At 46.6% G+C, this 25,936-nt stretch overlaps 1 protein-coding gene across 4 annotated transcripts in view; it reads right to left on the minus strand.

Annotated features, from left to right (window-relative positions):
- mRpL51 (mitochondrial ribosomal protein L51) overlaps positions 1-25,936 on the minus strand; it is a 58,352-nt gene that overhangs the window by 15,459 nt on the left and 16,957 nt on the right. For all 4 annotated transcript variants that reach the window (XM_065444021.2, XM_065444024.1, XM_065444022.1 and 1 more), the window contains 2 exons: positions 20,294-20,431; positions 11,726-11,839 (listed from right to left, as the gene is read on the minus strand). In XM_065444021.2, coding sequence (XP_065300093.1) covers positions 11,726-11,839; positions 20,294-20,431 — 252 coding nt within the window. The remainder of the gene's footprint in view (positions 1-11,725; positions 11,840-20,293; positions 20,432-25,936) is intronic.

Below are 25,936 nucleotides of genomic sequence, written 5' to 3' on the forward strand. Positions count from 1 at the left end.
CAAAGCAAGAGTGGAACTGGACCAACAGCTCACGGAGGTGGTGTTTGTTCTCTTCAGGAAGCGTAGGACTAATGTCGACGTTGCGTATAGATGGTTCAGCATTGTCGATTGCCTCGGAAACAAAACACTCCGTGACGTCGGCGATCGGGTCAGCGTAGGCGATGACAGTACCGGGGAAAAGGTGCCGGTGTTCGTAGCTGAAGTTCGTGACAAGAACCTCACAGTGGCCATCATGGAGATCAATAAGGCTTCTTGCTACGCAAACACCTTGAGAAAGCAGGAGAGAGCGATTGCTTTCTGCGACCGCTTCACCGTGTAAGAGTCTGTCACATGCCACCTGAACCACGACACTTGCACGTGGTGGTAACGTGACAGCGTCGTCGACGACACGAAGAGGTGCGCGAGGGTGGATGGTGTTGGTCGTCGCTGCCGCGCTCTTTGTCGAGAAAGTGACGAGGCGTTGACGAATGTCGATGATAGCTCCATGCTCCCTGAGGAAGTCCATGCCGATGATTAGGTCTCGAGAACACTGAGGGAGAATGCTCAAGCTGGCAACAAACGTAGAGCCGCGAATCTGTATTCTTGCCGTGCACATGCCGAGTGGGATGACGATGTGCCCGCCAGCTGTACGAACTGGCGCTTGATTCCAAGGCGTTGTCACTTTCTTCAGAAGGGTGGCCAGTTTTTCGCTGATTATAGAATAATCCGCTCCAGTGTCCACTAAAGCAGTCAATTCACGACCGTCGAGGAGTACAGGAATGTCCAAGGAAATTCTTTTTCTGTAATCAGCAGGTGCTGTCGTTGTCGATGTATCGTCGGTCCGCGTACGCGTCAGTGGGGGTCCTTGAGCACGTCCAGACTGAGCGGCCTTGCCCCCAAAGGCCGCTGTGGTTAGTTTTCCCGGCGCGGGCTGGGCGACTGACCCCGCACCACACTCAAATACGTACGGCGAGTCGGAGAAAACCGCCGCGGCGAAGGGGAGCGTGACTGGTGTCGAGTTGATGGGGATCCGCACTGTTGGGCAACGTATTGTTCAATTTCAGGAGGACGCTGGCCGAACCTAGGTCGCGGCGAGTTTGCTGAAAATCCGCGTAGTCCGAGCTCTCGATAGGAGCACTGTCGGTAGACGTGCCCAGCTTCGCCACAATGAAAGCAAAGGGGACGGCGATCAGGTGCCCGCCACACGTCTGATTTCCTTGGGGCCTGTCGGTGGTCCTGGTAATACGAGGCCGCTTGGACGGGCTGTAGCATGGCCGGGCACGCGGTGCGAAGCGGGGAGGGAGGTGGGGCAGGTTGCCTCAAAGCTTGCGCGTACGACATGCGGGAGCTGTCAGTTCTTAGTGGTCGAGCTTCGGTGTTGAAGGGTGGATCTCTTAGCGCTTGCTGGACTTCGTCACGGAGAACGCTGGACAAGGAGTTGAGCGTCGGCTGTGAGGGTACCGACAGCTTCTGTAGTTCTTCGCAGATTACGGAACGAATGAGCTCTCGAAAGAAATCGACGTGGCCCCCGAGAGCTCCGAAGAAGTCCATAGGTGAGGCAGCGTTGACTTGGCGTTCGTATGATGGTGCCCGCTGCCGAAGCGTCTGTTCAATGGTGACGGCCTCGGAAAGAAATTCTGACACAGTCTTGGGAGGACTGCGCACGAGACCGCCGAACAGCTGCTCTTTCACTCCGCGCATCAGGTACCGCACCTTCTTTTCTTCCGACATGCTGGGGTCGGCTCATCGAAAGAGACTCGTCATGTCCTCGACATACATTGCGACACCTTCGTTCGGCATTTGTATACGGGACTGAAGATCACGCTCAGCTCGCTCCGGGCGATCAGGGCTTGCATACGTCTCAAGAATCTGGCGTTTGAATTCTGCCCATGAATTTAGGGCATCTGCACGGTTCTCGTACCAAACACGTGCACCATCGTTAAGGTTGAAATATGCGTTTTTCAGTTTCTCTGCGTCATCCCACTTGTTGAACGCGGCAACACGTTCATAGTGGACCAGCCAGTCTTCAACATCCTCGTGTATGGCGCCGTGGAAGGGATTTGGCGTTCGCGGGTTCAGCAGCGTACAGTGAATCGGCGTTGGGCCTTCCATACCTGTTGGCGTGGTCGGAGCTGCCATTTTCTCTGGGAGGAGTCCAAACTCAGGGGCTTGTCCACGGATCCTTCTGCTGGCGCGGTGTACAGGCGTAACCACCGGTACGGGGTGTTGTGCCATTACCACAAGCCCGGATTCCGAATCTGCAAGATGCGGAATCTATCCTGCGAGCGCCCTAATTCTCCCTTCACAAGTCAAGATGCTGAGCCGTCGTGCGGGGGCTGCGGGAGAAGCCTCGGCGAGCCGCATGTTTGGACGTGTCGGCGTGTGCCAGACAGCCCGGCGCCGCACCTCCCTTGCCTGGAGGTCACCGCGCGTGCGAACTTTGAACCGGGTGGCCAGCGCGGTCGCTGGTTGGACCCCTCGGACGACCGTCGTGTGCTGACTTTGTATTGGGCCGTTTGAGTGACAATGGTTCCTCGGGGATTATAAAAGCAGCGACACGCCGCCTGAAAAACAGGATCCGCCGACCCACCGGGAGAGAGTGTCGCTCCCGACTGGGGTGAGATGTGTCACGCGTTTTCGCCGGACGCCGTCGTGCGGGAACAGTCGCGTTTGTGTGAGCTCTCGGCCCCAGTGCCGATCCGATCTTGTCCTGTACAATGACCTGTATATAATGTATAAAATCCCTTTCGTTATTCTCATCGACGCCTGGCTCGGAGTCTTCGCTACCAACGCTCTGTCACGAAACGGGTGACGAGCGCTACGGGACCACAAAGCCGTAATCGTGGTGCAGCGGTACAAGTTCGTAACACTGGATGGCAGCTACGGGATTGACCGGCATCAGCTACCTCGGCGCGGTGAGTGCCTGAAGTTTACCTCAAACACCAGACTTTCTTTGACACAGGTTATAGTAGCTTAGGGAAGGATTTGGTGTTGCATTGTGATAACCTTGTGTGTTTCAAGCCTAGTAAGAGTGTTTTGAAAACCAGGGGATGCTGAGGGGGTAAACAGGGCAGTGTGTGAAATACTTGCATATGTCTTACTAGTAGTGTTATAGTAGCGTACGGCAGGTATATTCAAAAAGGGTAAACAGCAGGAGGACAGTGTGAACGATGGAGAAGTACAAGGTGAAGGAACTTCTCGAAATTTGTGAGGAGTTGGGCATTGAGTTGGGCTCAACCAAAAGAAAGAATGCGATCCTTGAGGTCATGAGGACTGGGGACGTAACGGCTGAGGAAGCCGCTGAGGCCTGGGCGGATATCAATGAACGTCGGGAGGAAAGGAGAGAAAAGGAACTTCGCGAGGAGGAAAAGGAGGAAAGGAGAGAGAGGGAGCGACGTGAGCACGAGCTTAAAATGAAAGAGTTGGAGATCCGAAATAACTCGCCGGCGCCTAGTCTCACTTCTAACGTTCCAAGAATACGCGATCAACTTCCACCCTTTGTCGTCGGAGAGGATATGGCCAAATACCTCGTGAAATTTGAGCACGTCTGCGAACGGAATAGCATTGAGCGATCCCTTTGGGCACAGAATCTGTTAGCCTTGCTTCCTGGGGAGGCATCAGACGTAATAACTTGCTTATCGAAAGAGGCATTTGAGAGCTACAGTGATGTGAAGGAAGCGCTACTGCGGAAGTACAAATTGTCGCCCGAAGCTTTCCGGCAGAGGTTCCGGTATGCAAAAAAGGGCAAGGAGTCGAATGTTGACTTCGCGTTTCGTCTAAAAGCCGACTTGGTGGAATGGCTGAAGGGCGAAGAGGTTTACGACGACCGCGACAAAATTGTCGAATGCATCGCGTTGGAGCAGTTCTACCGTTGCATTGATGAGGATGTCCGGCTCTGGCTGCAAGATAGGCTAAAAGAGGTTAAGCTAAACAAGGCAGCAGAGTTAGCGGAAGAGTATTACACCCGCCGCAGCTTGCACAGCAAGGCAGTGCGCATAGAAAAAGCAGATAGAAGAGATGGGTTTTACGGGAAGCCCGACGAACGGAAGGAAATCACGCGTCGCGAGTTTCGGGAAGACGAGTCCCTTCCCAAAGAAACTGTAAGGGAAGGACAGAATGCATCTCAGAATGATGACGATGGTCCGAAACAGCGAAACGAAATGACGCGTTCTTTTGAAAAACGGAAACCGTTAACCTGCTACAATTGCAAAAAGCAAGGGCACATCGCTGCAAGCTGCCCAGAGAGAATTGCTTTTGCAACGATACAGGAAACTCACAAGAACATACGTCTATTGGAGCCCTATGTGCAGGAAATTAAGGTAAACGGCAAGAAGTGCCGAGCACTGCGGGACTATGCAGCAACTATGGACGTTGTTCACCCGTCTTTCGTCTCCTCGAGTGATTTTACGGGAGAGTGCGTTAGGATACGGCAAGTGGCCGAGAAGGAGAGTGTCTGTTTACCGATCGCAACGGTTATCATTGAAGGAGAGTTTGGGAAACTTAACACCGAAGCCGCTGTGTCAGCCGCCCTCCCGGAGCAATTTTCCTACCTCTTCTCAAATAGCTCGGAGCAGCTGCTGAGGGATCAAGGCAAATCATTCTTTGCCGACGTGGCGTACATGGCCCCCACGCGATCCAAAGCGCGCCCGCTGCCGAGGGAACTTGACTTAGCGTCGGTGAGCGAAAGGCGGTGTGGCACACGGACTGATCAAGGTAACTTGAGTGGCGAGCAGTCACGGGAGAGGCAGAGCACGGACGCAGGCCTAGACGAGCGGGTCCTGGAAGTGAGTGGGAGTGACGCGTGCAGTGCTAGCCGCGATATAGACGCGACGCCGCAATTAGGCGACGCGGGCTCCACACTCGCTCCGGTTTCCGCCAGCCGGCAGGAGCAGGCTGCAGTTGAAAGAGAAAGTCTGATTCGCGAGCAACAGGAAGATTGTTCACTAGCCGATCTGAGGAAGGGCGTCAAACGGGAAGTGAAAAAAAAAGGGGGTTTCATTTGGCAAAGAATCTGGCTTATCGTACCGCCGCTACACGGATAAGCAGGGTCGCAAATATAAGCAGCTTCAGATTCCGCGAAAATATCGCCGGGAAAAATGAATGACCTCATTTGCTTCCTCAGTAGTATGTTTTCGGTCCAAAGCGATTTCAAGGGGACCATTCCATTTGTAATTATTATTGCTGATTAATAATTGTTTCTTGTCTATTTTGTTGCGTTGTTAATTTGAAAACTGGTTGCTTGAGCCTTGTGTACTAGATCGTACACCTGCCTCCTGTTGCAGCGGGAGCAAAAGGGGGATAGCTATTTAGTTAGGTTGATTTGGATTATGGCCTTGTCTGGTGTTTGACGGGAGACAGAGGGCACTTGTTCGTGTTGGGTGTTGCCTTTTGCCGGTCGGTTTTGCAAGCTGCAGAACGACCAAGCGGGACCAGTGGCGAGAAGCAAGGTCTTAGGAACGACCCGAGCGGAGCTGGTCAAGGTGCCTTGGCGACGACGCGGTGAGCAGAGCTCCTGTCCTGGCGAGTCGGACCTGGGCACGTGAAGTTACCTGGCGTCCCGACACTGGACGTGAACTTGGACGAGCCTGACGAACGTGCGCGCCTGGCATCCGAGCCACGTGGAGGCAGCTCGTCTTCCCGGCGCCTTATCTGAGGGCGGGGATGCTGTTGTGCCATTACCACAAGCCAAGATTCCGAATCTGCAAGATGCGGAATCTATCCTGCGAGCGCCCTAATTCTCCCTTCACAAGTCAAGATGCTGAGCCGTCGTGCGGGGGCTGCGGGAGAAGCCTCGGCGAGCCGCATGTTTGGACGTGTCGGCGTGTGCCAGACAGCCCGGCGCCGCACCTCCCTTGCCTGGAGGTCACCGCGCGCGCGAACTTTGAACTGGGTGGCCAGCGCGGTCGCTGGTTGGACCCCTCGGACGACCGTCGTGTGCTGACTTTGTATTGGGCCGTTTGAGTGACAATGGTTCCTCGGGGATTATAAAAGCAGCGACACGCCGCCTGAAAAACAGGATCCGCCGACCCACCGGGAGAGAGTGTCGCTCCCGACTGGGGTGAGATGTGTCACGCGTTTTCGCCGGACGCCGTCGTGCGGGAACAGTCGCATTTGTGTGAGCTCTCGGCCCCAGTGCCGATCCGATCTTGTCCTGTACAATGACCTGTATATAATGTATAAAATCCCTTTCGTTATTCTCATCGACGCCTGGCTCGGAGTCTTCGCTACCAACGCTCTGTCACGAAACGGGTGACGAGCGCTACGGGACCACAAAGTCGTAATAGTGGTGCAGCGGTACAAGTTCGTAACACTGGTGGCACCGGTTGGGTGTCGTAACACTGCTGGCACCGGTTGGATGTCGTAACACTGGTGGCACCGGTTGGGTGTCGTAACACTGGTGGCACCGGTTGGAGTTCGTAACAGGGGCTGGAGCTCCTACTGCTCGGAGGGGTGTGGTGCATAGATTAAATTACCCAGCACCTCCACCAGTTTGTCACGCTCTAGCACAAGAATAAGTGACAGTAGGATCAGCCAGAGATGAAAAATGCCAAGCACTGAGCGACGGTTCTCCAGCTGGCGCGGGATCTTCGACTTTGTCGTCTTCTTCGCCGTTTTGCTGGGCACACAATGCTGAATGTTCCCTGGCTCAAAACACCAGGTGGCAATATATACCAACACAATATATCTTTTTTCTCATTTTACAGTCACCCTAGAAAAATTACGGTAATCTTTTTTTTTTCCGAATTAAGTCTCTAAGAACTGTAATCTGCAATAAAAAAAATTGACCCTGGGCGGTCGCATATGGCGAAAAAAATCTACCCTAAAAGGCTTAACGGCTTCTCCGGGGCAGCATGTTGGTCCTGGAAGCAATGCCGACTACTGGGTGAACAGGCCTGATCACACTGACAGTGCAGCCAATAACAGGATGCTGAGTGTCGTCTGCCGACAGTGGCTGCCTTGGAGTTTGTTGTCACTGATTTCTGCACTTACACCTTGTTTTTTGTACTCCTTTTGCACAATCCTCAGACATTCCGTGCATTCAAAAAGCCTACGAGGACAGCTTTCTGCATTGGGTTTACCAAAGCAATGCATTTGTTTACATTGACATCTACAACCACAGATTGTTGTTAGCTTCAAATACTGTCGAAACGGCACGTTGTTGATATGGAATGTAGCAATACAGTGTAGCAATACATACATATCTACGTGTGTGTAGCCAGGTTGTTCCACCCTGAGACGAGTCAATATGGGCAGCCGAGCCACTTAAACAACTGCAACTGTCATCCAGACATATATTACAGGCTGCTATTACTGATTCCCGCTTTTTTTTAACTTCCATGCTTTAACTTTCATAGTTACAGTTTGTGCGTGCCATAAAGTATTATCAGAGAAAACTGTGCTCGCATAATCTCCCATTTATAGGCCGTATAGTTCTCTTGCAGAAACGTGGATGTCATCGCTGACACCGTTCATATAACTCAGTGAGGCGGTTGTTTGCGATGCTGTACCCAATGCACAATCTCTTTTTCATTTCCTAATTGATGCAGGGGTAAATACCACATTTACTTTCATAATGATCGCACTCACATAATGATCGCACCCCTGAATTTTGTCGTCAAAATTAAATTTTTTTCTTTCCCGTATAATGATCAGACCCCGAACTTGCCGCAGCGATACGTAGTGTGCCAAGTCTAGCTAATGATGATCGTGCTTACCATCTGTCGAATGCTGTGCAGACGACCCTTCAAGACATACCAAATACATACTTACGCAGATGCCCCATTTCATTCCTTTCATCACTTTCCGCACTTCCATTTAAAAAAAAAGAAACAAAAGTTACAACCAAACGTAGGCTTTATTTTTGTATTTTTGTATTATTTGTAGGCTTTATAATGGTTGTGGTCAACAACAACAACAAAAAAGGCACCTTTTGATTCCTCTCGTCTGCATTTGTCGGCATTCGTCGGCACGCAACAAATTGCGAGCGGCAACGATAGTAGCCACGCTTACACTGACATGTTAGAACTGCACACTATTCATACACTCTTGTGACACAGCTAAGATATTCGCCCACCCTTAGCGGAAACGTGCCGTATTAGGATAGTAGTGAAGACAAATGCCGCAGTTTTCGCAGCATGCTCGCCACATGTTTCTATGTCACTGGCAGCTAAGCGCGCCCATCTGTTTCTGTCTGCTCAAAGTGAACATGGCTACGTTATTGCCGCAAGCTTGCTGTTATTAACAATATTATTCATTACGGATACAGAAGAAACTGTTTCAATTCCTGTAATGCAGTCATGAGAAGAAGAAAAATTGTGTTCGGCACGTTCGGCTTGCTCCGCCGGCCGTCAGTTTTGTTTCGGTATCCCGCACTGCTACAGCGGCAGCGCCTGTTTGTTAACCTGTTGCCATCCTGCAGCAAATGCAGGATGAAAGAAAATTTTTTATTTTTGCATAAAATTTAACCCAAGTAATAATCACACCCCTGAATTTGCATCAATTTTTCTGACAAAAAAAAAGCTATCATTATGCGAGTAAACATGGTAGCGCATCGCTGGAAATAAAACGTGTCAGCATAATAACATGTACAGACCCACTCATCTATGCAGCAAATGCAATCGGACGCGTTCGGGAACGGTGACATACAGATGTTGGCATAGTGCTGTCTTGCAACTTCCTGCGTATTGTGTATGTGTCGTATGAAGTAAAAAATTGTTGATTTCAAATTGCTAAGGCCAAAACTGAACCATAAAAGCAGTTTCCTTCATCCTAACTTGCTTACCTTTCCATTCTATTGGCCTAACCTTTGCTAAACAGGATCAGCATTAGCTCGAATTTCATGCGTACAGGTTGAGAGGGCTGAAGCTCATGCATTTCAACTTCAAAGGCATGTTCTGACTCCTACTGACACGTTGCCTTGTTTATCTTTTTCGGGTGAGCGCTTTTCTCCGTCTAACAAATGTTATCGCTCAATGCGGGAGGTGCCTGCATGTATCGGAAGTTTCTGGAATGTTATCGATGGTTCTATCCGCTGTCTGTTGTCACCGAACCTTGTGCAATTTGATTGCATGTATGCACAATGTGAATGGTGAACTTTCTGGAAGACATGCGGGCACTAGCGATTACTCTGGAATGTACGATGACTCGAGCATAGAACCGACACGCTTGACCAGCAGATCAAATTTTCGACAATCCCCAACTGTGTTCGTCACTGTTGCTGTTGTTTGAGTGTAGCCTGTTTTGAGGGCACAAGTTTGCCCAATAAAACGCTAGCTTCATCATTCCCAGTTTTGCTGTTTTCTTCACTGTCACTACTATGTGACAATAAGTTGTGTGCAATTAATTATATACACAATGGAAGTCGCTGCGGCTTTCATGTATTTGGTTTGACGGCAGATCGCACAGGGTTTGGTTGAACAATGGTTGGCACATTGGTTTTGCCGGCGCCGTCAACAAAAAAGCCTGTTGCACTACAACTAGCCCTTGTCAGTTGCATTGTCGGCCTGGTATGACAAAATGGACAAACACATTCAATAGTCGGCCAATCTTTGGTGTCTTGTCTGCCTCATATTGAACCAGTGCTACACAGCGCCTTATTAAACGAGCACGTGAAGCCAGGCACACACTGCCACAATCAGCAACTGAGGGCTGACGCTGCAAGAAGACTTCGTCACCAACCTGATGTTGTTAAAGTGCTGCCCCCTTGTAGCACAGGGGTATTTCGATAAATTTTCTAGCCGTCAATGAAAGGCGGCAACTAAATGGCTCACAGTGCAGTTCGAAGCACTCAGTAGTTCGGAGAAAGTCCTGGCCGCTTTCTGAATTAGGGTGAAGTCGCAGTCTTACACTACGCACATTTTGGCACCCACTGGAGATAGAGCTACCCCCGGTAGAGTTGTAATGTGGCACATGGCACGGGTCGGAGTGCATATGGCAGGCGTCACCAAATACTGACTGGGAGCTTACCACTGCCATTGAAAAGAAAAATGTACAATCATTGTATTCTACCGGTGCTAACACATGGAGTAGAAACTTGGAGGTTAACAACGAAGCTCGAGATCAAGGGTCAGCGCAAAGCGCAATGAAACGAAAAATGTTAAGCATAACAGTAAGAGACAGGAAGAGAGCGGTATGGATCAGAGAACAAATGGGGATAGCCGATATTCTAGTTGACATTACCAGAAAGAAAAATGGAGCTCGGCGGACCGTTTACCGCATAGAATAGATAACCAGTGGATCATTAAAGTTACACAATGGGTGCCAAGGGAAGAGTGATCAAAATTAGGTGGGATGAGAAAAACTAGGTGGGGTGATGAAATTAAGAAATTTGCAGGTGCAAGTTGGAATTGGCTAGAACAAGACAGGGATTATTGGAGATTGCTGGGGAAAGGTCTTCATCTCGTAGTGGACATAAAAATAGGCCGACGATGAAACGAGTGTTTGCAGCAGTACGCATCCCTGCACTTTCTCTTTTTTTTTTCTGAGACTTTTTGCTGAGATCAGGCAGCGCAGCTGCACATACAACTTTTTCAAAACTGCCAGGGCAGGGCGCATGTGCCGTCGCGCTGAGAAAAAGGAGGATTGCTCTTTCGTGAAAGTTTCCTGTGAGCAAGGTGTAAAACTACAGACATGAAAATGATAACAGCATACCTGCCAACCTGGGGACATTGAAATTCTGGAGGTTCGCCGAGGAGAGATAAAACAAAAAATGTCACTGTTTTTTTTTTTATGGATCACAGAAACGTCAGATACAGCTCTGAATGGCCACCAGCATTGTCAATAGACGTTTCGGTGCTCGCACTGTGTGCACGTGCATGATTAAAGAACACATACTATGTCCTATGACAGTGGCCTCCTTCCAGCTTCACTGGGTAACACACCTGTACCAGCTATGAGGCAACGCACACTGTAAATCCTTTGTCTCACATGCCCTCCTCAACGCATTTTTCGATCTGAAACGAACCGAGTTAGGCTAGTTAGGCCTACATTGCCTACACACAAATAGTTAGGATTTAAACCTGTCTTCGGCTAGCTACATATATCACATAACAGCAATTACAATGTGGTTGTGCTGCATAATCTTCTTTTTTTTTCCCTTAGCGGGGCTTCAGCAGTTTTGCGGGGGATTGATGGCCATGTTTGTACAATGGGGAGGACTGGCCGACATTCAGGAGTTTCCCCTGTCACTGTTTGTCACTGTTTTTTTTTTATGGATCACAGAAACGTCAGATACAGCTCTGAATGGCCACCAGCATTGTCAATAGACGTTTCGGTGCTCGCACTGTGTGCACGTGCATGATTAAAGAACACATACTATGTCCTATGACAGTGGCCTCCTTCCAGCTTCACTGGGTAACACACCTGTACCAGCTATGAGGCAACGCACACTGTAAATCCTTTGTCTCACATGCCCTCCTCAACGCATTTTTCGATCTGAAACGAACCGAGTTAGGCTAGTTAGGCCTACATTGCCTACACACAAATAGTTAGGATTTAAACCTGTCTTCGGCTAGCTACATATATCACATAACAGCAATTACAATGTGGTTGTGCTGCATAATCTTCTTTTTTTTTCCCTTAGCGGGGCTTCAGCAGTTTTGCGGGGGATTGATGGCCATGTTTGTACAATGGGGAGGACTGGCCGACATTCAGGAGTTTTCCCGACCAATCTGGAGAGTTGGCTGGTATGTAACAGAAACAAACACACCTTTGCCCGTTTTTTACTGGAAGACACCTGCCCACTCACCGATGTAGTCATTCTGGCCAAACAGGGCTCTTCGCTCACACCAGGCATCCTTGGGTGCGTAGACGGGTTGGGTCCTGAGCTTCTTGTGCTCCTTCGGCAGCCGCGGCAAGTACCCTGACGACAGCAGAATCGGAAAGAAAGAAAAAAAAAAAGATTGCATTTTCCCCAAAGTCGTACAAGTAGGGTGGAATCTCCATAAATGGAAATCGCTTTAACAGAATTGGCCCTTATGTTGTGACGCCAAATTCTGAAGCAAAATTTTAATATGATTAGTATTCTCTGAGAACATCGCCCCTTTTGCAGTATGCACATAGCGCCTAAGTCCGCATGTAAACTCTTACGTGCCAGCTTTGTCTCTGGGTGTGTACCCATTCGTGGCAAATCGCTTGAATGCATTTGGGCCACTGGATATGAAATACCATAAGAATCCCTTGGGAACTTCACCCACTTTGCGTCATGCACTCATTATAAGAAATAATGCTAATCGCATTAACGTCACCAATAATCTCCAAAGAATGGATTCAATGGCAATTGAATTCCTTTCTTTAGGAAGCAAGAATACAGATTGTTAGTTTATCCTGTAGCATATTTTTTCTAGGTAAATTGAAGTGTTATATGTGTACAACATTTGCATATTTTCTTATTATAATGAAATTGTTCAAAATTATGGCTACCCCCCAAGGCCAGCTCTTATAACTTAAACTGAGTTCAATCCAACAAAACAATTCTTCGCAGTTACAGATATACATTGCTCTGTGCAACGAACCAAAACTAGCAAGATCTGAAGAATCCTCGAAGTGAAGAATCCTGCTGAAATAACCAAGAAAATATGCCCTTCTATACCTTGCTATAAATTGCATCCACATCAAAAGTTGTCACAAGATGTTATTTTTTGGGGTTCGTTGCACAGACAACTAAGCAATAAACAAAGGCCCAAAGTTTCATTACAAATCTTTACTAAAAAAAAGGAATTGCACTTGTAGGTATACAAAATAACTGCAAATTTGTGAGTTTTGAGCAAATAAACCAAATAGGATGTGGAATGCTTCCAGTGCTCAGAAAAGCATTAGGAGAGCTAAAATCTACCAGATTTCTCTATAATCTATCATCTAGCATTTCTCTATCACCTGATTGATAGTGTGAATATGGTCTATTGTTGAGTAGCCTTTACGGAATCCTGCCTAGTCCTTTGCTTGACAGAAGCCTAAGGTGTTCCTGATTCTATTTCCTTAGTAAATAGTTTGTAGGGAACTAATAGTAATCTGATCAGTCTATAATTTTTCAAGTCCTTAGCGTCCCCTTTGTTATGGATTAGGATTATGTTAGCATTCTTCCAAGATTCCGATACGCTCGAGGTCATGAGGCATTGCGTATACAGGGGGGCCAGTTTTTCTAGAACAATCTGCCCACCATCCTTCAACAAATCTTGCTGTTACCTGATCCTCCCCAACTGCCTTCCCCCTTTGCATAACTCCCAAGGCTTTCTTTACTTCTTCCGGTGTTACTTGTGGGACTTCAATTTCCTCTAGACTATTCCCTCTTCGATTATCGTCGTGGGTGCCACAGGTACTGCATAAATCTCTATAGAACTCCTCAGCCACTTGAACCATCTTATCCATATTAGTAATGATATTGCCGGATTTGCCTCTTAACGCACACATCTGATTCTTGCCAATTCCTACTTTCTTCTTCACTGCTTTTAGGCTTCATTCGTTCCTGATAGCATGTTCCATTCTATCCATATTATACTTCCTTATGTCAGCTGTCTTACGCTTGTTGATTAACTTCGAAAGTTCTGCCAGTTCTATTCTAGCTGTAGGGTTAGAGGCTTTCATACATTGGCGTTTCTTGATCAGATCTTTCGTCTCCTGCGATAGCTTACTAGCATCCTGTCTTACGGAGTTACCATCGACTTCTATTGCACATTCCTTAATGATGCCCGTAAGACTGTCGTTCATTGCTTCAATACTAAGGTCGTCTTCCCGAGTTAAAGCCAAATACCTGTTCTGTAGCTAGATCCGGAATTCCTCCATTTTCTCTCTTACCGCTAACTCATTGATCGGCTTCTTATGCACCAGTTTCTTCCGTTCCCTCCTCAGGTCTAGGCTAATTCGACTTCTTACCATCCTATGGTCACTGCAGCGCACCTTGCTGAGCACGTCCACATACTGTATGATGCCAGGATTAGCGCAGAGTATAAGGTCTATTTCATTTCTAGTCTCACCATTCAAGCTCCTCCATGTCCACTTTCGGCTATCCCGCTTGCGGAAGAAGGTATTCATTATCCGCATATTATTCTGTTCTGCAAACTTTACTAATAACTCTCCCCTGCTATTCCTAGTGCCTATGCCATATTCCCCCACTGACTTGTCTCCAGCCTGCTTCTTGCCTACCTTGTCATTGAAGTCGCCCATCAGTACAGTGTATTTTGTTTTGACCTTACCCATCGCCAATTCCACGTCTTCATAGAAGCCTTCGACTTCTTGGTCATCATGACTAGATGTAGGGGCGGAGACCTGTACGACCTTCAATTTGTACCTCTTATTAAGTTTCACAACAACACCTGCCACCCTCTCGTTGATGCTATAGAATTCCTGTATGTTACCAGCTATACTCTTATTAATCAGGAATCCGACTCCTAGTTCTCGTTTCTCCGCTAAGCCCCGGTAGCACAGGACATGCTCGCTATTTAGCACTGTATATGCTTCTTTTGGCCTCCTAACTTCACTGAGCCCTATTATATCCCATTTACTGCCCTCTAATTCCTCCAATAGCACTGCTAGACTCGCCTGACTAGATAACGTTCTAGTGTTAAACGTTGCCAGGTTCAGATTCCAATGGCGGCCGGAGTGCAGCAGTGGCGTAGAGGTAGAACATCCGCCTCGCGTTCAAGAGGACAGTGGTTCGAATCTCGGTGCCGCGCAATTTCCCACCGGATCAAAAAAAAAAAACATGCCTGTTGATAAAATTGCATAAACAGGCCTGGAGTGCGGCCTGATCCCGGTGACCAGAACCGGTAACGCACTCCCTCACCAGAGCAGGACTGGCCACCCTGGTGCAGTACTTGGCCACAACCTACTATATGAATACAACAATCAACTTGAGAATGAGAAGGTTCAAATAGGCATCTTTGATAGCCCCTTGCCAACTTGTACTGTATTGAAACACACATTCAGGGTAACACATCTTTTGATAAAGTGCCAAGAACTGTAATAATTGCCTTCCAGTGTAGAGCTTTATTTCAGGCTACCGCAGCCATTCTCCACATGAATTATGAACTTTCAAAGCACTCCATGAAGCATTCTTCCCAACGGGTCCTTCATGCACGATGACCATTCATCCCAACAAACTTTCACTTCCCACGCCGTCGCACTTCGCCATACAGTAAATACTACTAGCATAAACTGGAAAGTTACAGTGCATAAACACTACAACGAAAGGTAAGTTGCCATTTATTTGACACCCAGAAAGCCAGGACAGTATAAACATGTTTGAACACAGTTCAAGCTTCTTGTCAGAGTTTATCAGAGATAGAAACATTTTGCGAATACTTTTCAAACCTTATTACTTTTTCAAGCATAATATTAACAAAAAAAAAAAAGAAGAATATACTGTACTATACAATTGCAGCATTTTTTTATGTAACACATCAGACCAGTACCTTCAGCTTCGATTTAACAGGCACTGTGTGGTGTTACCGCTTTCACTCTATTTCTTCACTGAGCCAGCAGAGAAACATAATGTCTGCTGCAAAGTGTTCTAACATCTAATCGTGCCAAAAAAAAAAAAAGAATTTTCTGCGGAAAATTGTGTTTCCCACTTGCTGTCATACCTTCATTGGCACAATGGCCTTTTTAAATTAGTTCACTTTTATTTGAGTAATGCATAAAAACAATTCCTAGTTGGAACCAAAATTTTGCCACCTCTCCGTAAATGGAACCACCAATGATGCTGCAACATTACGACACGCCGATTAGCAATGCAAGCATAAATATATGTTTCTTTCTTTAGAAAGAACCAGGATTTGAAATTATTTTTATAACATCCATCTTCTCTGGAGAAAGCCACACTTACAAAGCAGTGTCAAGGACTCAAAAAAAGGAAGTACTCATACTTTCTTGATACACTGCAAGTATACAGTACCCAACCAATAGTAATTCAAACAACCTCGATTACTTGGGATGCCTTACAGCGTCACCGAGTGAAGATATGTTTTTGTAGATAAGTCACTGGTTCCAACAACGAAAAAGGGTCAGCAGTAACATGGCTAATACGGCTACCAATACACATAGAGCTACTGTGAATGTTTAGGGCCAACAACAGAACTAGAAGCAAGACAAAAATGAAAATGCTTCACATTTTCTATGTTTATAACAATGCAACAAAATGCCACAGAGAAGAATGTGCAACCGAGCTGTCGGGCATTAAAAAAAAGAGAGAGAGAAATCTGGTTCATTGACTGTTATTTAACAGAAAGAAAGAAAGTATGGTCCCCCCGACTGGGTCAATTCAGGCCTAGGACATTCACTCAGAACTTCAGACTGTCCCACTAAATTCAGGATGGGTGGCTGCCATAGCATGAACTTGGAAGGTTTCGAGTATGCGGGGTAAGGCAACAAACAACACATGATCCTGAAAACAGTTTTCCAAAGCTTATTCTATGTCCGCAGAAGGGCACAATTCCAGAATAAATAAGCTGTGCTCTATCAACAAAAAAAAAAGCAACTCCGCCCTTTTTTTTTATTACCAGTGACTTGCTTTTCCCCTCAGCAAGCTACCAATTCGGCTGACTGACTTACTCAAGGTGCGAATAAGCAATCCAATGGCTATGTCACTTGTTTGCCTAATGAAATATCACGCACGATAGCTTCAGCAGAATGGCTGTCACAAAAACAAATTTATTCTCGTAACCGTAGAATGCAGTTTGAAGCTGTAAGGTGCTACCAGTCATAGGTTGGCGTACTCACCAAGTTACCCTTGCTCAATACTCCTTTTACAGGTGGGAAATCAAATGTTAGTGAGTTAGCCATGGTGTGAGTGGGCGTGAACAGCCACAAAAATTAGTGCCGAGATACGTGAGTACCAACGAAAGTCAGTGGTGGTGATTCTGAGTGGACACGAGTATGGACATGGGTGATTCTCAGTGAATGTGAGTGGATGTAAGCATGTGCAGAAAAATCTGAAGCAAGGGCCGAAACCACGTGCGGGAGGCACCCTCAACTTGGCAACCCAAAAGTTGGAGAAAAAAACATTTCCAACAGAGAAGCAGTGGCGTTCAGTAGGTTGATGCCATGCATGCAAATCAGTGAATTTCCGTGTGCCATTACTAGATAGCGAGATACACTTTGTCCTCTTCTGTCCAGAGCACAGCCACAACAGGCTCCTCAGTGTTCGTCCGTGCACAAGTCATCAGCAGCATCCTTTTTTTTTTTTGCAGTTAGTTTTCACAACCACCTTAGCTAGCTCCTCCAACTCATCTGCCTGCTGCCATGAGTCAACAATGGACAGGAAGCGTTTGATGGCACACCATAGCATACGATGCTGCATTTAGAGGGGCCCTGAACCACCCCTCAGGCTTGGTGAAAAAACATAGTCCGCGGATAGCATACGCTGCTTTGAACATCTCGGTCAAGTTTTGCAGTCGTGCGCAGCGCGTGGAGCTCACAAGCGGAGCATGAATTCACCTTTCTCTCAAACGCTCTCTTTTCAGGAAGAGCATGCTCCACGCTCCTTTCTGGATGCTTCATGTTGTAATAAAGCATCCAGGAAACACAGCTGCTATTGGCTAATAGCTGACATCAACCAAGAAGGGTGTTCGAATCAGTGCGCTTCTTCCTGCTGTTTCTGTGTATATTTGTTGATGAAGTTTAATAAACAGGCTGAAGTTAGTGAAAGTCTGCTTTCGAATTACGATAATAATTACGTACTTACGTAAGATGCAAACTATCGTCTACTCACGCTTACCGCAGCCGCACGGGTGGGAATTTAACTTTGGCCGCCCTGCTTATCGGTGTTGTAGCCATCAGGTTTCACTAATTTAGACTATAGTTTTGAACGCTCAACTAGCCTCAAACCACATCAAACTTAAGGACAGACCGCACACACGTTTCCCAGCATGCACTGGCTCCTGGCCGCTCCTGGTTAGATGCCTTGACAGACTTATGATAGCGCTTCAAAATGCACAAGTTCAATATTGCTACTATCCGTCTGTCAAGCTGGTGAAGGCTAAAGCCGGTCAACATCACAGTCAGACTGCAGCATATGAGCGCAAGCATGCACTCAAGCGCCGTCGTGCACAAAGCAAACACTGTGCATACTCATACAGTTGCATGTAGCTGCAGTGTACTATGTAGCATAGATGTCACGGCCACCGCAGGGTGCCGTGACAAGTCCGCTCGCTAAGCGCGCTGCAGCTCTGTGAGGACAACCATGTTTGGCTTACGTTTGGTGCGTTGTAGGCGCCAGAACTGGAAGTACTGGTGGTGTCTACGTTAACATCCACAATCAAATTTGAACTGCGTGCCATGGTGACATTCAGTAGGCGGAGCATTGTGGGCATGCCCCACTCCACCGTAGCCTTCGCAGTACAACTCATTGAAGAAGGAGCGGAAGCACTGTAAAGGTCGTCTTTGATTGCCAATAACTACACTTCTGCTGAACGCATTGAAGTATCTTTTGCGGCAAATTGTTTCTCAGATAGCCTATTTTATCTTCACATGCATTTCTCCACTTCAATAAAGAATGGTTCAGGCCCCTTTAAGCTCAAGCTAGTCGTGTATGCCGAGGGGCATGGCAAGTGAACCGCCAGCTGCAACTTCAGCGTCAAGGACAAATGTCCATGTTGCAGGGCGAAACAGAAGAGAAGCTCGCTGCAATGAACAAATCTAGGAACGCATTCCATGGAAAAGCATAAAAGTTTCAGGAACCTGTATTCGTAAACATTTGAATGGATGGCCCGGTCTCGTATAAGGCCTGCACCTCGTTAAAATTGCAAAAAAGAATTGCAGGCCTTACATGAGTCTATAGGGTAGATGAGTGAGTAGTGGTGAGTGGGCACAAACATGAGAGTGAGCGGGTGCCAGTACCCGTGAATGGGAGTGACTATGAATGCAAGTGAGCGCTAAGAAGTACAAGTAGGAATGTGAGTGGGTACATAGATTGCAAAAATAGGGATGAGTGAGTATGAAGGAGTGGCCATTCACTCTGCTGACCTGTGCAATTGGCACATCCTATGTGTCTTCTACTGAATAGAGCACTTTATACTGACTAGCCACCTGCGGCCACAGTAACAAACACGTGCCCAGACTGTCGCTGGCCTGAACTGCCCTGCTCACCTCTTCTGGGAGTGCGATACTCACTGCGCTGCTCGGGCCTGTCATCTGCAGTCACTCGACACACCACTCGCCGACCGCACTACCTGAATAAAGCCAGCGAATGCTACCAACCGAACTGATGCAGTTTTTAACTTGCTCCCAGCATATGCTAATGGGATGGGCTCGTTAAACCAGCTGGAGCACATCCCCGTTAATCCCTTTCTCTCGATAGGCTTTCTTCAATAAACATTTACTCAATCAAACAAATCTAGTTCATGCACCTACACTAGTGGTTACAGAGCCAGTTATTGTGACACTGGTGGCCTGCGTAAGTTTTTGTTCTTGACAGTACACTCCTTGGATGCTCAGACGCCCTTTGTTATGCAACAAATGCCCCGTCAGCTGCCTGAAATCAAGAAACGCCATGCTACGCTGCATAGCAAATGCATGTTGCTTGCTTCTTTCTCCCACTGATAGCAAGGAGCTTCGACATGCAGGATCATGGATGGACCATTCTGTGCAGCTTACAACACTTTTCCACACTATCCAATGAATATGCACACACCTGCAGAAAGCACCAAGTGATATTGATGAAGTCCATTCCTCACCTATGCCCTGCCCTGCTGGGGCAATATGGAGTTCATCCTTGTTTCACAAAACTGATTCAAAAGCACTATATAACAAGATCTCAAAATTCTGTCAGAAAACTTGGAATGCATTACTCTTCTCTGCGCAGAGAAAGAAAGCAGAAGCGTTTTGTTTTTCTCGCCTTTAGTTCTCTACACACAAAGCAACTGCACATTGATACAGAACCATAGTAAGATTCACAAGTAATAAAATCTGAAGAAAACACAGAACATGGTCCTCAAGCATGTTGTCCATTTCACTGACGAGGTTAAACATTTCACCACAACATACAGAGAGTGAGAGACACCATGTCTGCATTAAAACAGACCCCTTGAGTTTCCTTAAAACAGGCACCCAAAGCATGATGCACAACCATTTTTGCATTCTTCTCACAGTGAAATGTGGATGTCATGGCTGGGTACTAAACTTTATAACAGCACAACAGCATAGCTACCAAGCCGTTATGGTGGGTGCACTAAACCTGATAGGCAGCCTTTCAGTGAAAGCTTCTTTGGATGTGCCATGCATACACGTCGGTCCCAAGAGTTGTGGTGACTGCATCATAGCAGATGTCGTTGACTCAGAGCACCAGCAAGATCACCCAAAATAGCAGTTCCCAGTAGCTCACCAGGGGGCAGCAGGGGGCTCTCATAGCCATGGCGCCGGATGTACTTTTTCCGCTCCCAGAAGCGGACCGAAATTTGGACCGGGCTCCGGCCAACCAACCGCTGCAGGGCTGAGTGCAATATGGTGCTCATGGCTTGGCCTGAAAGTGTGGAGAGAGCCCCCATTACCAGAGTGGTCAATTTCATGCCAACTAGTATAAGCAAATTTTTACTTGTTTCTATGTGTTTCAATATATATATTTTTTTAAATTTTGAGTACTCACACGACGAACATGTTGTCCGAGTACTTTTGCCTTAGATCTGATTTAGTCCTTGTTGATAGAATTTATATTACTCTAGTGATGTGTATTCTCATAGAATGAAAAGCATCAATTTAGGACTAATACAAATAATTTAATTCCTGCCATCTCCAGATCGTGTTACATGGGTATAGTTCTAGCCACTGTGCTTACATCGAAGTTCATGCCACCTTTATCGACTGGACGCATAGTGGCGCGACATTGCACTCCAACATAATTGCATTTATTGAGTGTTCTACTTTAAAATATCCCTGCCACATTTCATTCCACGAGTGTAGTACCTTCTGTTGTTTGGTGTAATAAGGTGGCTTGCAGGCGTCCTATTGCAACCACTCCAGCTTGTGCAGGGGGTACGCTTCCAGCAAAGCCATGTATCAACTTTTAGACCGCATTTCAAACATACGAGATGTTAAAAACTAAATTGCGGGGAGGTTTGATGTCCCAAAACCTCATAGTGGGCTGTTGCAGACGCCGTGGTGGAAGGTTCTGGATTAGTCTTGACTGCACGAGGTCCTTTATTGCGCACCCAAGGCATGCTACATGAGCGTTCTTGCATTCCGCCCCATCGAATGCAACAGTAGAGATTGAACATGAGACCTCATGCATTGCATCGCAAAGCCATAGCCACTGCACCATTGCCATGGCAGGTGGCATCTATGATGCGAATTAAAGTGAGGTGTTTTGAAACGAGAAAAGTTGTTCATTAAATTTTCCAGCTGCATGGGAGCACAGCCCTAACCACCATTCATAAAGCCAGGAGTCTAACAAGTACCCAGCCCTGTCTTTAAAAAAGTAATGCTAAAATTTTCTTGCCTATGCCAGGGCTGCTCACTATGCACTAGTGTAAGTGTTACAAAAACCTATGTACACTATAGTACTTTTCTATAATTTGCAAGTGCACCTCTCTGCACTGCACATTTGCCAAAATAATGGAAGGGCTGGTCATCCTTCAAACGAACATGAAGTGACAGCTGCACATGTCTGGGATTGTCTCTCGTGCATGGTTTCATCACGGGAGCCACATCTACATTTTCCACGTCATAACACAAGGAAACTTGTGCTTGCATGCACTGTTTGGACAAATTCCTTCATTGCCATTGGTTGGGCTAACTGCCTCCCAGGAGAGCTAGCTTTACAGTTATGAACATGGTCTGTATCGGAAAAAAGCATGCCCATATTAATGATGCGGTATTTGAAAGGAGTGGTTTATTGACCCTCCGTATTCTTGGCACAGTTGAAAGGCGCCCTTTAAAATAGTACCGAAGCGGACGCGCCACGAAATTCAGAGCAAGTATTAACCACCCGTGTGAGCAGCTCACTGGCACAAGAACTGCATGTCTCCAGCAAACGATATTGTAATTTCGCAACATTGCTATTCGGGTTCCAAGCCTGCTCACAGCAGATTTCACTGTATACTTGCGACTAGCCATTTTCCATGACCAATCTGCAACAGCCTGTTTTCTTCGAATTAAGCGAGGTCAAACCAAATGCAGCCAAACGACCAAGTGCTCAACTGCAACTCTGCGCATACATTGAATTGATAGGTCGAACAGCAGCATATATGACTGGAAACGAATGTTTACTAAGGTTTATGAAGACAGTGGCCAATTAGAAGCTTAATTCAGTTTCTCAATTTCGGTTTTAAATAACAAAGGCCTTCCGAGGAAGATATGCATGCAGAAGGGCAAACCGTAACAGAAATGAGATCCAAGATATGCGCGAATGTAAAATTTATCACAAGAAAGGTGAAAATGAATGGAGTGGCAAGCGCTACAGATCAAACTACAAAAGATGTGGTTGTAGTCTGTAACCAGACTCGAGCTCTGGTTCACGACTGCGGCCATGGGTTCTGATCCAACTTCTGACAGCGTGCAATGAGTAGCAAACCCTGTGCTTGTGGCAGCACAGCCAGAATGAAAAGAACCATTTGTTTATCGAGAGCCAGAACCACAACAGCCCGACAAATAATGAAGCTAAGGAAAGCATCACGGAAATTTATTGTTAATTGAAGTGTAGGAACGATACGCTAAAGAGAAATGAAAGTGGACGAACAAACACACATCCGCCGCCAAAGCGTTGAATGGCGTGGCTCACACTCCCAGGGCTATATCTTGTGCACATAAATAACCAAGGATGCAGAAGAGCAGCCGCCGCAGCACAATTGGTAGTCAGCACACACATTATGCGGAGGTTGTGGGTTCGGCTCCCACCGGTGGCAGGTTGTTTTTTTGTCCGCTTTCATTTCGCTTTAGTTTATCATCCCTACACTTCAAATAAAAACTACACATAACGTCCCTTATGCTTTCCTCGGCTTTACTATCTGTTGGCTTATTGTCTTGTGGCTAACGAAAATCAAGCCACTCGGTTCTCCTTCCTGCATGTACTGTTTATTCAGAGTGTTGCCTTTGTAGGCACAAACTTGCGCGCTATCTATAATGCAAATCTCTGATGCGCAGTCGCACTGATACAATCACTATATGTGCATGATACATACACGAACAGCCACCAACCGTGCCTAACTAAGACCTTTTCTTCTCAACATCTTTTCAGATGCCGTGAAGCCATTGGTTCTGCCACTACGATGGTTTTGCTGCAACTATACCTGTGTCTGTTTTCTTCTGCTAATGGTATGCACTCTTATTGTTTTTAAATATCTGCAAAGATCTGTCATAAGGATTTGCAGTGTCCATAAATAAATTTAATATGTTGATTCATTTCCTTATATAAGCACAACAGAAAACAAAAAGTGCTACATCTTCATGTTTTCATAACACTTGGTGAAGAGGCACCAGAAATGCTAATGTGCTAACACCATAGACATCAGAATATATTAATCTCACATTGGCGACAGCAAGTACAGAAAGTATCAACTGGAGTCTAATTCCAGTGAATACGTGTTTGACAAACGTGAGATGCGTTGTGACGACACGAACTCCGCCCTTATGGGCAAGGATATGAACATGGCTACAGAACCGGCGAATGTCGCCACCATCTAGCTGGGAGCCGAGCGTGTTCTCCACAGCATGCCGAGCAAACTTTGTCTTCGTCATCATCCCCATGATGAGCCTAATTATGTCCACTGCAGTATGAAGGGCTCTCCCAGTATCTTCAAATAAGCATATCTTGCATTAGCTGATTGCAAGTTATGCCTGCAAATTTCCCAATTTCATAGACCACTGGGCATCTGTCCTGCGCATTATACGGCCTGTCCAACTCCATTTTTCTCTTTATGTCAACTACAACGTCAGATACACAAGAATTTTTGCATTTTGTCTAGGCCGGAATGCGGCTGCAGTGGCAGTGAATTGAATCCCCAACCTCACACTAAGCTGCACAATGCCAGCTCAACTCCGCTGCAGCAGCCAGGGGAGCACCGTACCAGGGCATTCCAGCCAGCAAGCCTCTTCTTTTCTTTCACTCAATGTGTAGCTGTGCCTCCAGGACATCAAAGGAGCAGTGAGGACAACATAACTTGAACCTGGACTGACATGTGAGTTGGGTGCTAACCGAGACCTCCGTATGTGTCGAAAGTGTATAAGATCGGCCGTTCGCTACCGCAAAGAGCCGATCTTGCATGCGAACACCCCCTGGCGCCGATCTCGGCGGCTCCAACCCACAGAGACCCCTGGTCCCAACATTGATCCCTCCACTGCCCCCTGGGTGTGCAGGAGATCCTGCACCGCATGCTTTATTATAATCCTCGGTGCTCTCCTAAGGCCTGTGCGGGAGCATACATACATGCAACCAAAGTGATATGGTGTCCATGTTAGACGAATGCGGCCTTATTTCTCTAACTTTGCTCTACACTCGACTGCCAGTAAAGTATACTGATACAATGCCCATGTTGCAATCTAGCAAAAGCCTTAAACTGAATTTGATATGCACAACTGTGTTTGTTTTCATCCTATGCAACTTCTAATTTCATGTTCAAGCTTATGCAGTGCACAGGTCACGAATTTCATCTTGTGCAATGTTCACTCATGTTGCAAACTCACATTGCAATGCTCACGTCAAATACAAACACTGAATCGGGCAAATGCGCAGTTGACAGTTGATGCATGGCAGTTGACACCGCAATGTCGCGAAGACAAAAGTGATGTGCAATACTTGTGGAAGAATGGGGATGACATGTGTACAGCAAAGTGCAACACATCTAAATTCATTTAGGCATCTATAGCACTTGTTGTCACAGCAGCACACACCCTGTGCTACATGCACAACAACACAAGAATGGTCTAGCGCAAACACAAGAAGTTTAAAAAAACCGTAGAAATTGCTCCTTCCCAGCTCTCTTAATTTAAAAAGCCTAGGGGTTATCTGGTCAATGTATGGCCTTGCTAATTTGCCCCCACGAATTTCTATGTGGGTACTGTCATGAATTCAGTTCTTGAATAACATGTGCTATGCCTTTAAGGAGGCTTGAATGTATTAGAAACCCATGGAGTAACATTATGTGTACAAAATCCAGAAGGCGGCTGACAGATGGAGTAGCACACGTAAGGTATAAAAGTTATGATTACAAGTATTATGAAATTATTGACTGTTTTATTAGGAACAGAAGTGTTCTCACTGGCAGTACTTTGTCGGAAAACACATAAATTGCGTGCAAACAAAGACGTGACACTGGAAAACCAGTGAAGTAGGCAAAGGAATCTCTGTTTTAAAAGCAATAGTATAGAGAGCGAGATTGGCCAGACGTTTGCCTATTTATAAGGGCTTGCCGTAATATGCAGCCTCAACCTTGGAGATTACATTACTTCATATTATGGGGTTTTACATTCCAAAACCATGATCTGATTGTGAGGCACGCTGTAGTGGGGAACTACGGAAATTTGGGGCACCTGGGGTTCTTTGATCTGCGCCTAAATCGAAGTGCACGGGTGTTTTATAGCATTTCACCCCCATCGAAGTGCAGCCGCCGTGGCCGAGATTCGAACGTGCGACCTGGTGCTCAGCAGCCCAACACCATACCCACTAAGCAACCACGGCGAATACAACCTTGGAGATGAAAGCATGGAAATGATGATTTACATAACCCACATGTAAAGGTTTTGAGCAAGAGAAAAATGAAGAAAAGAGAAAAGGAATTTGGTGGCAGAGTGAGAGATAGCGAAAAATTCAATCTGTGAAGAAACGAATTAATTAAATACACAGATTTATTATACAGATCAAATACACCCATTGTTAACACATGCTGTTGTTAACAATGGGCTGGACGTTCACGGCCGTAGAAGAAACGATTCAATTATATACAGTCAACATGGTGCTGCTAAAAATGGGGAGGACGTTCACGGCGGTAATGTTAGATAAAGTTATAAAAAAAGCTAACATATTCAACGAAGTCAA

Source organism: Dermacentor albipictus, chromosome 2, assembly GCF_038994185.2.
Source record: "Dermacentor albipictus isolate Rhodes 1998 colony chromosome 2, USDA_Dalb.pri_finalv2, whole genome shotgun sequence".
NCBI classification, from domain to species: domain Eukaryota; kingdom Metazoa; phylum Arthropoda; class Arachnida; order Ixodida; family Ixodidae; genus Dermacentor; species Dermacentor albipictus.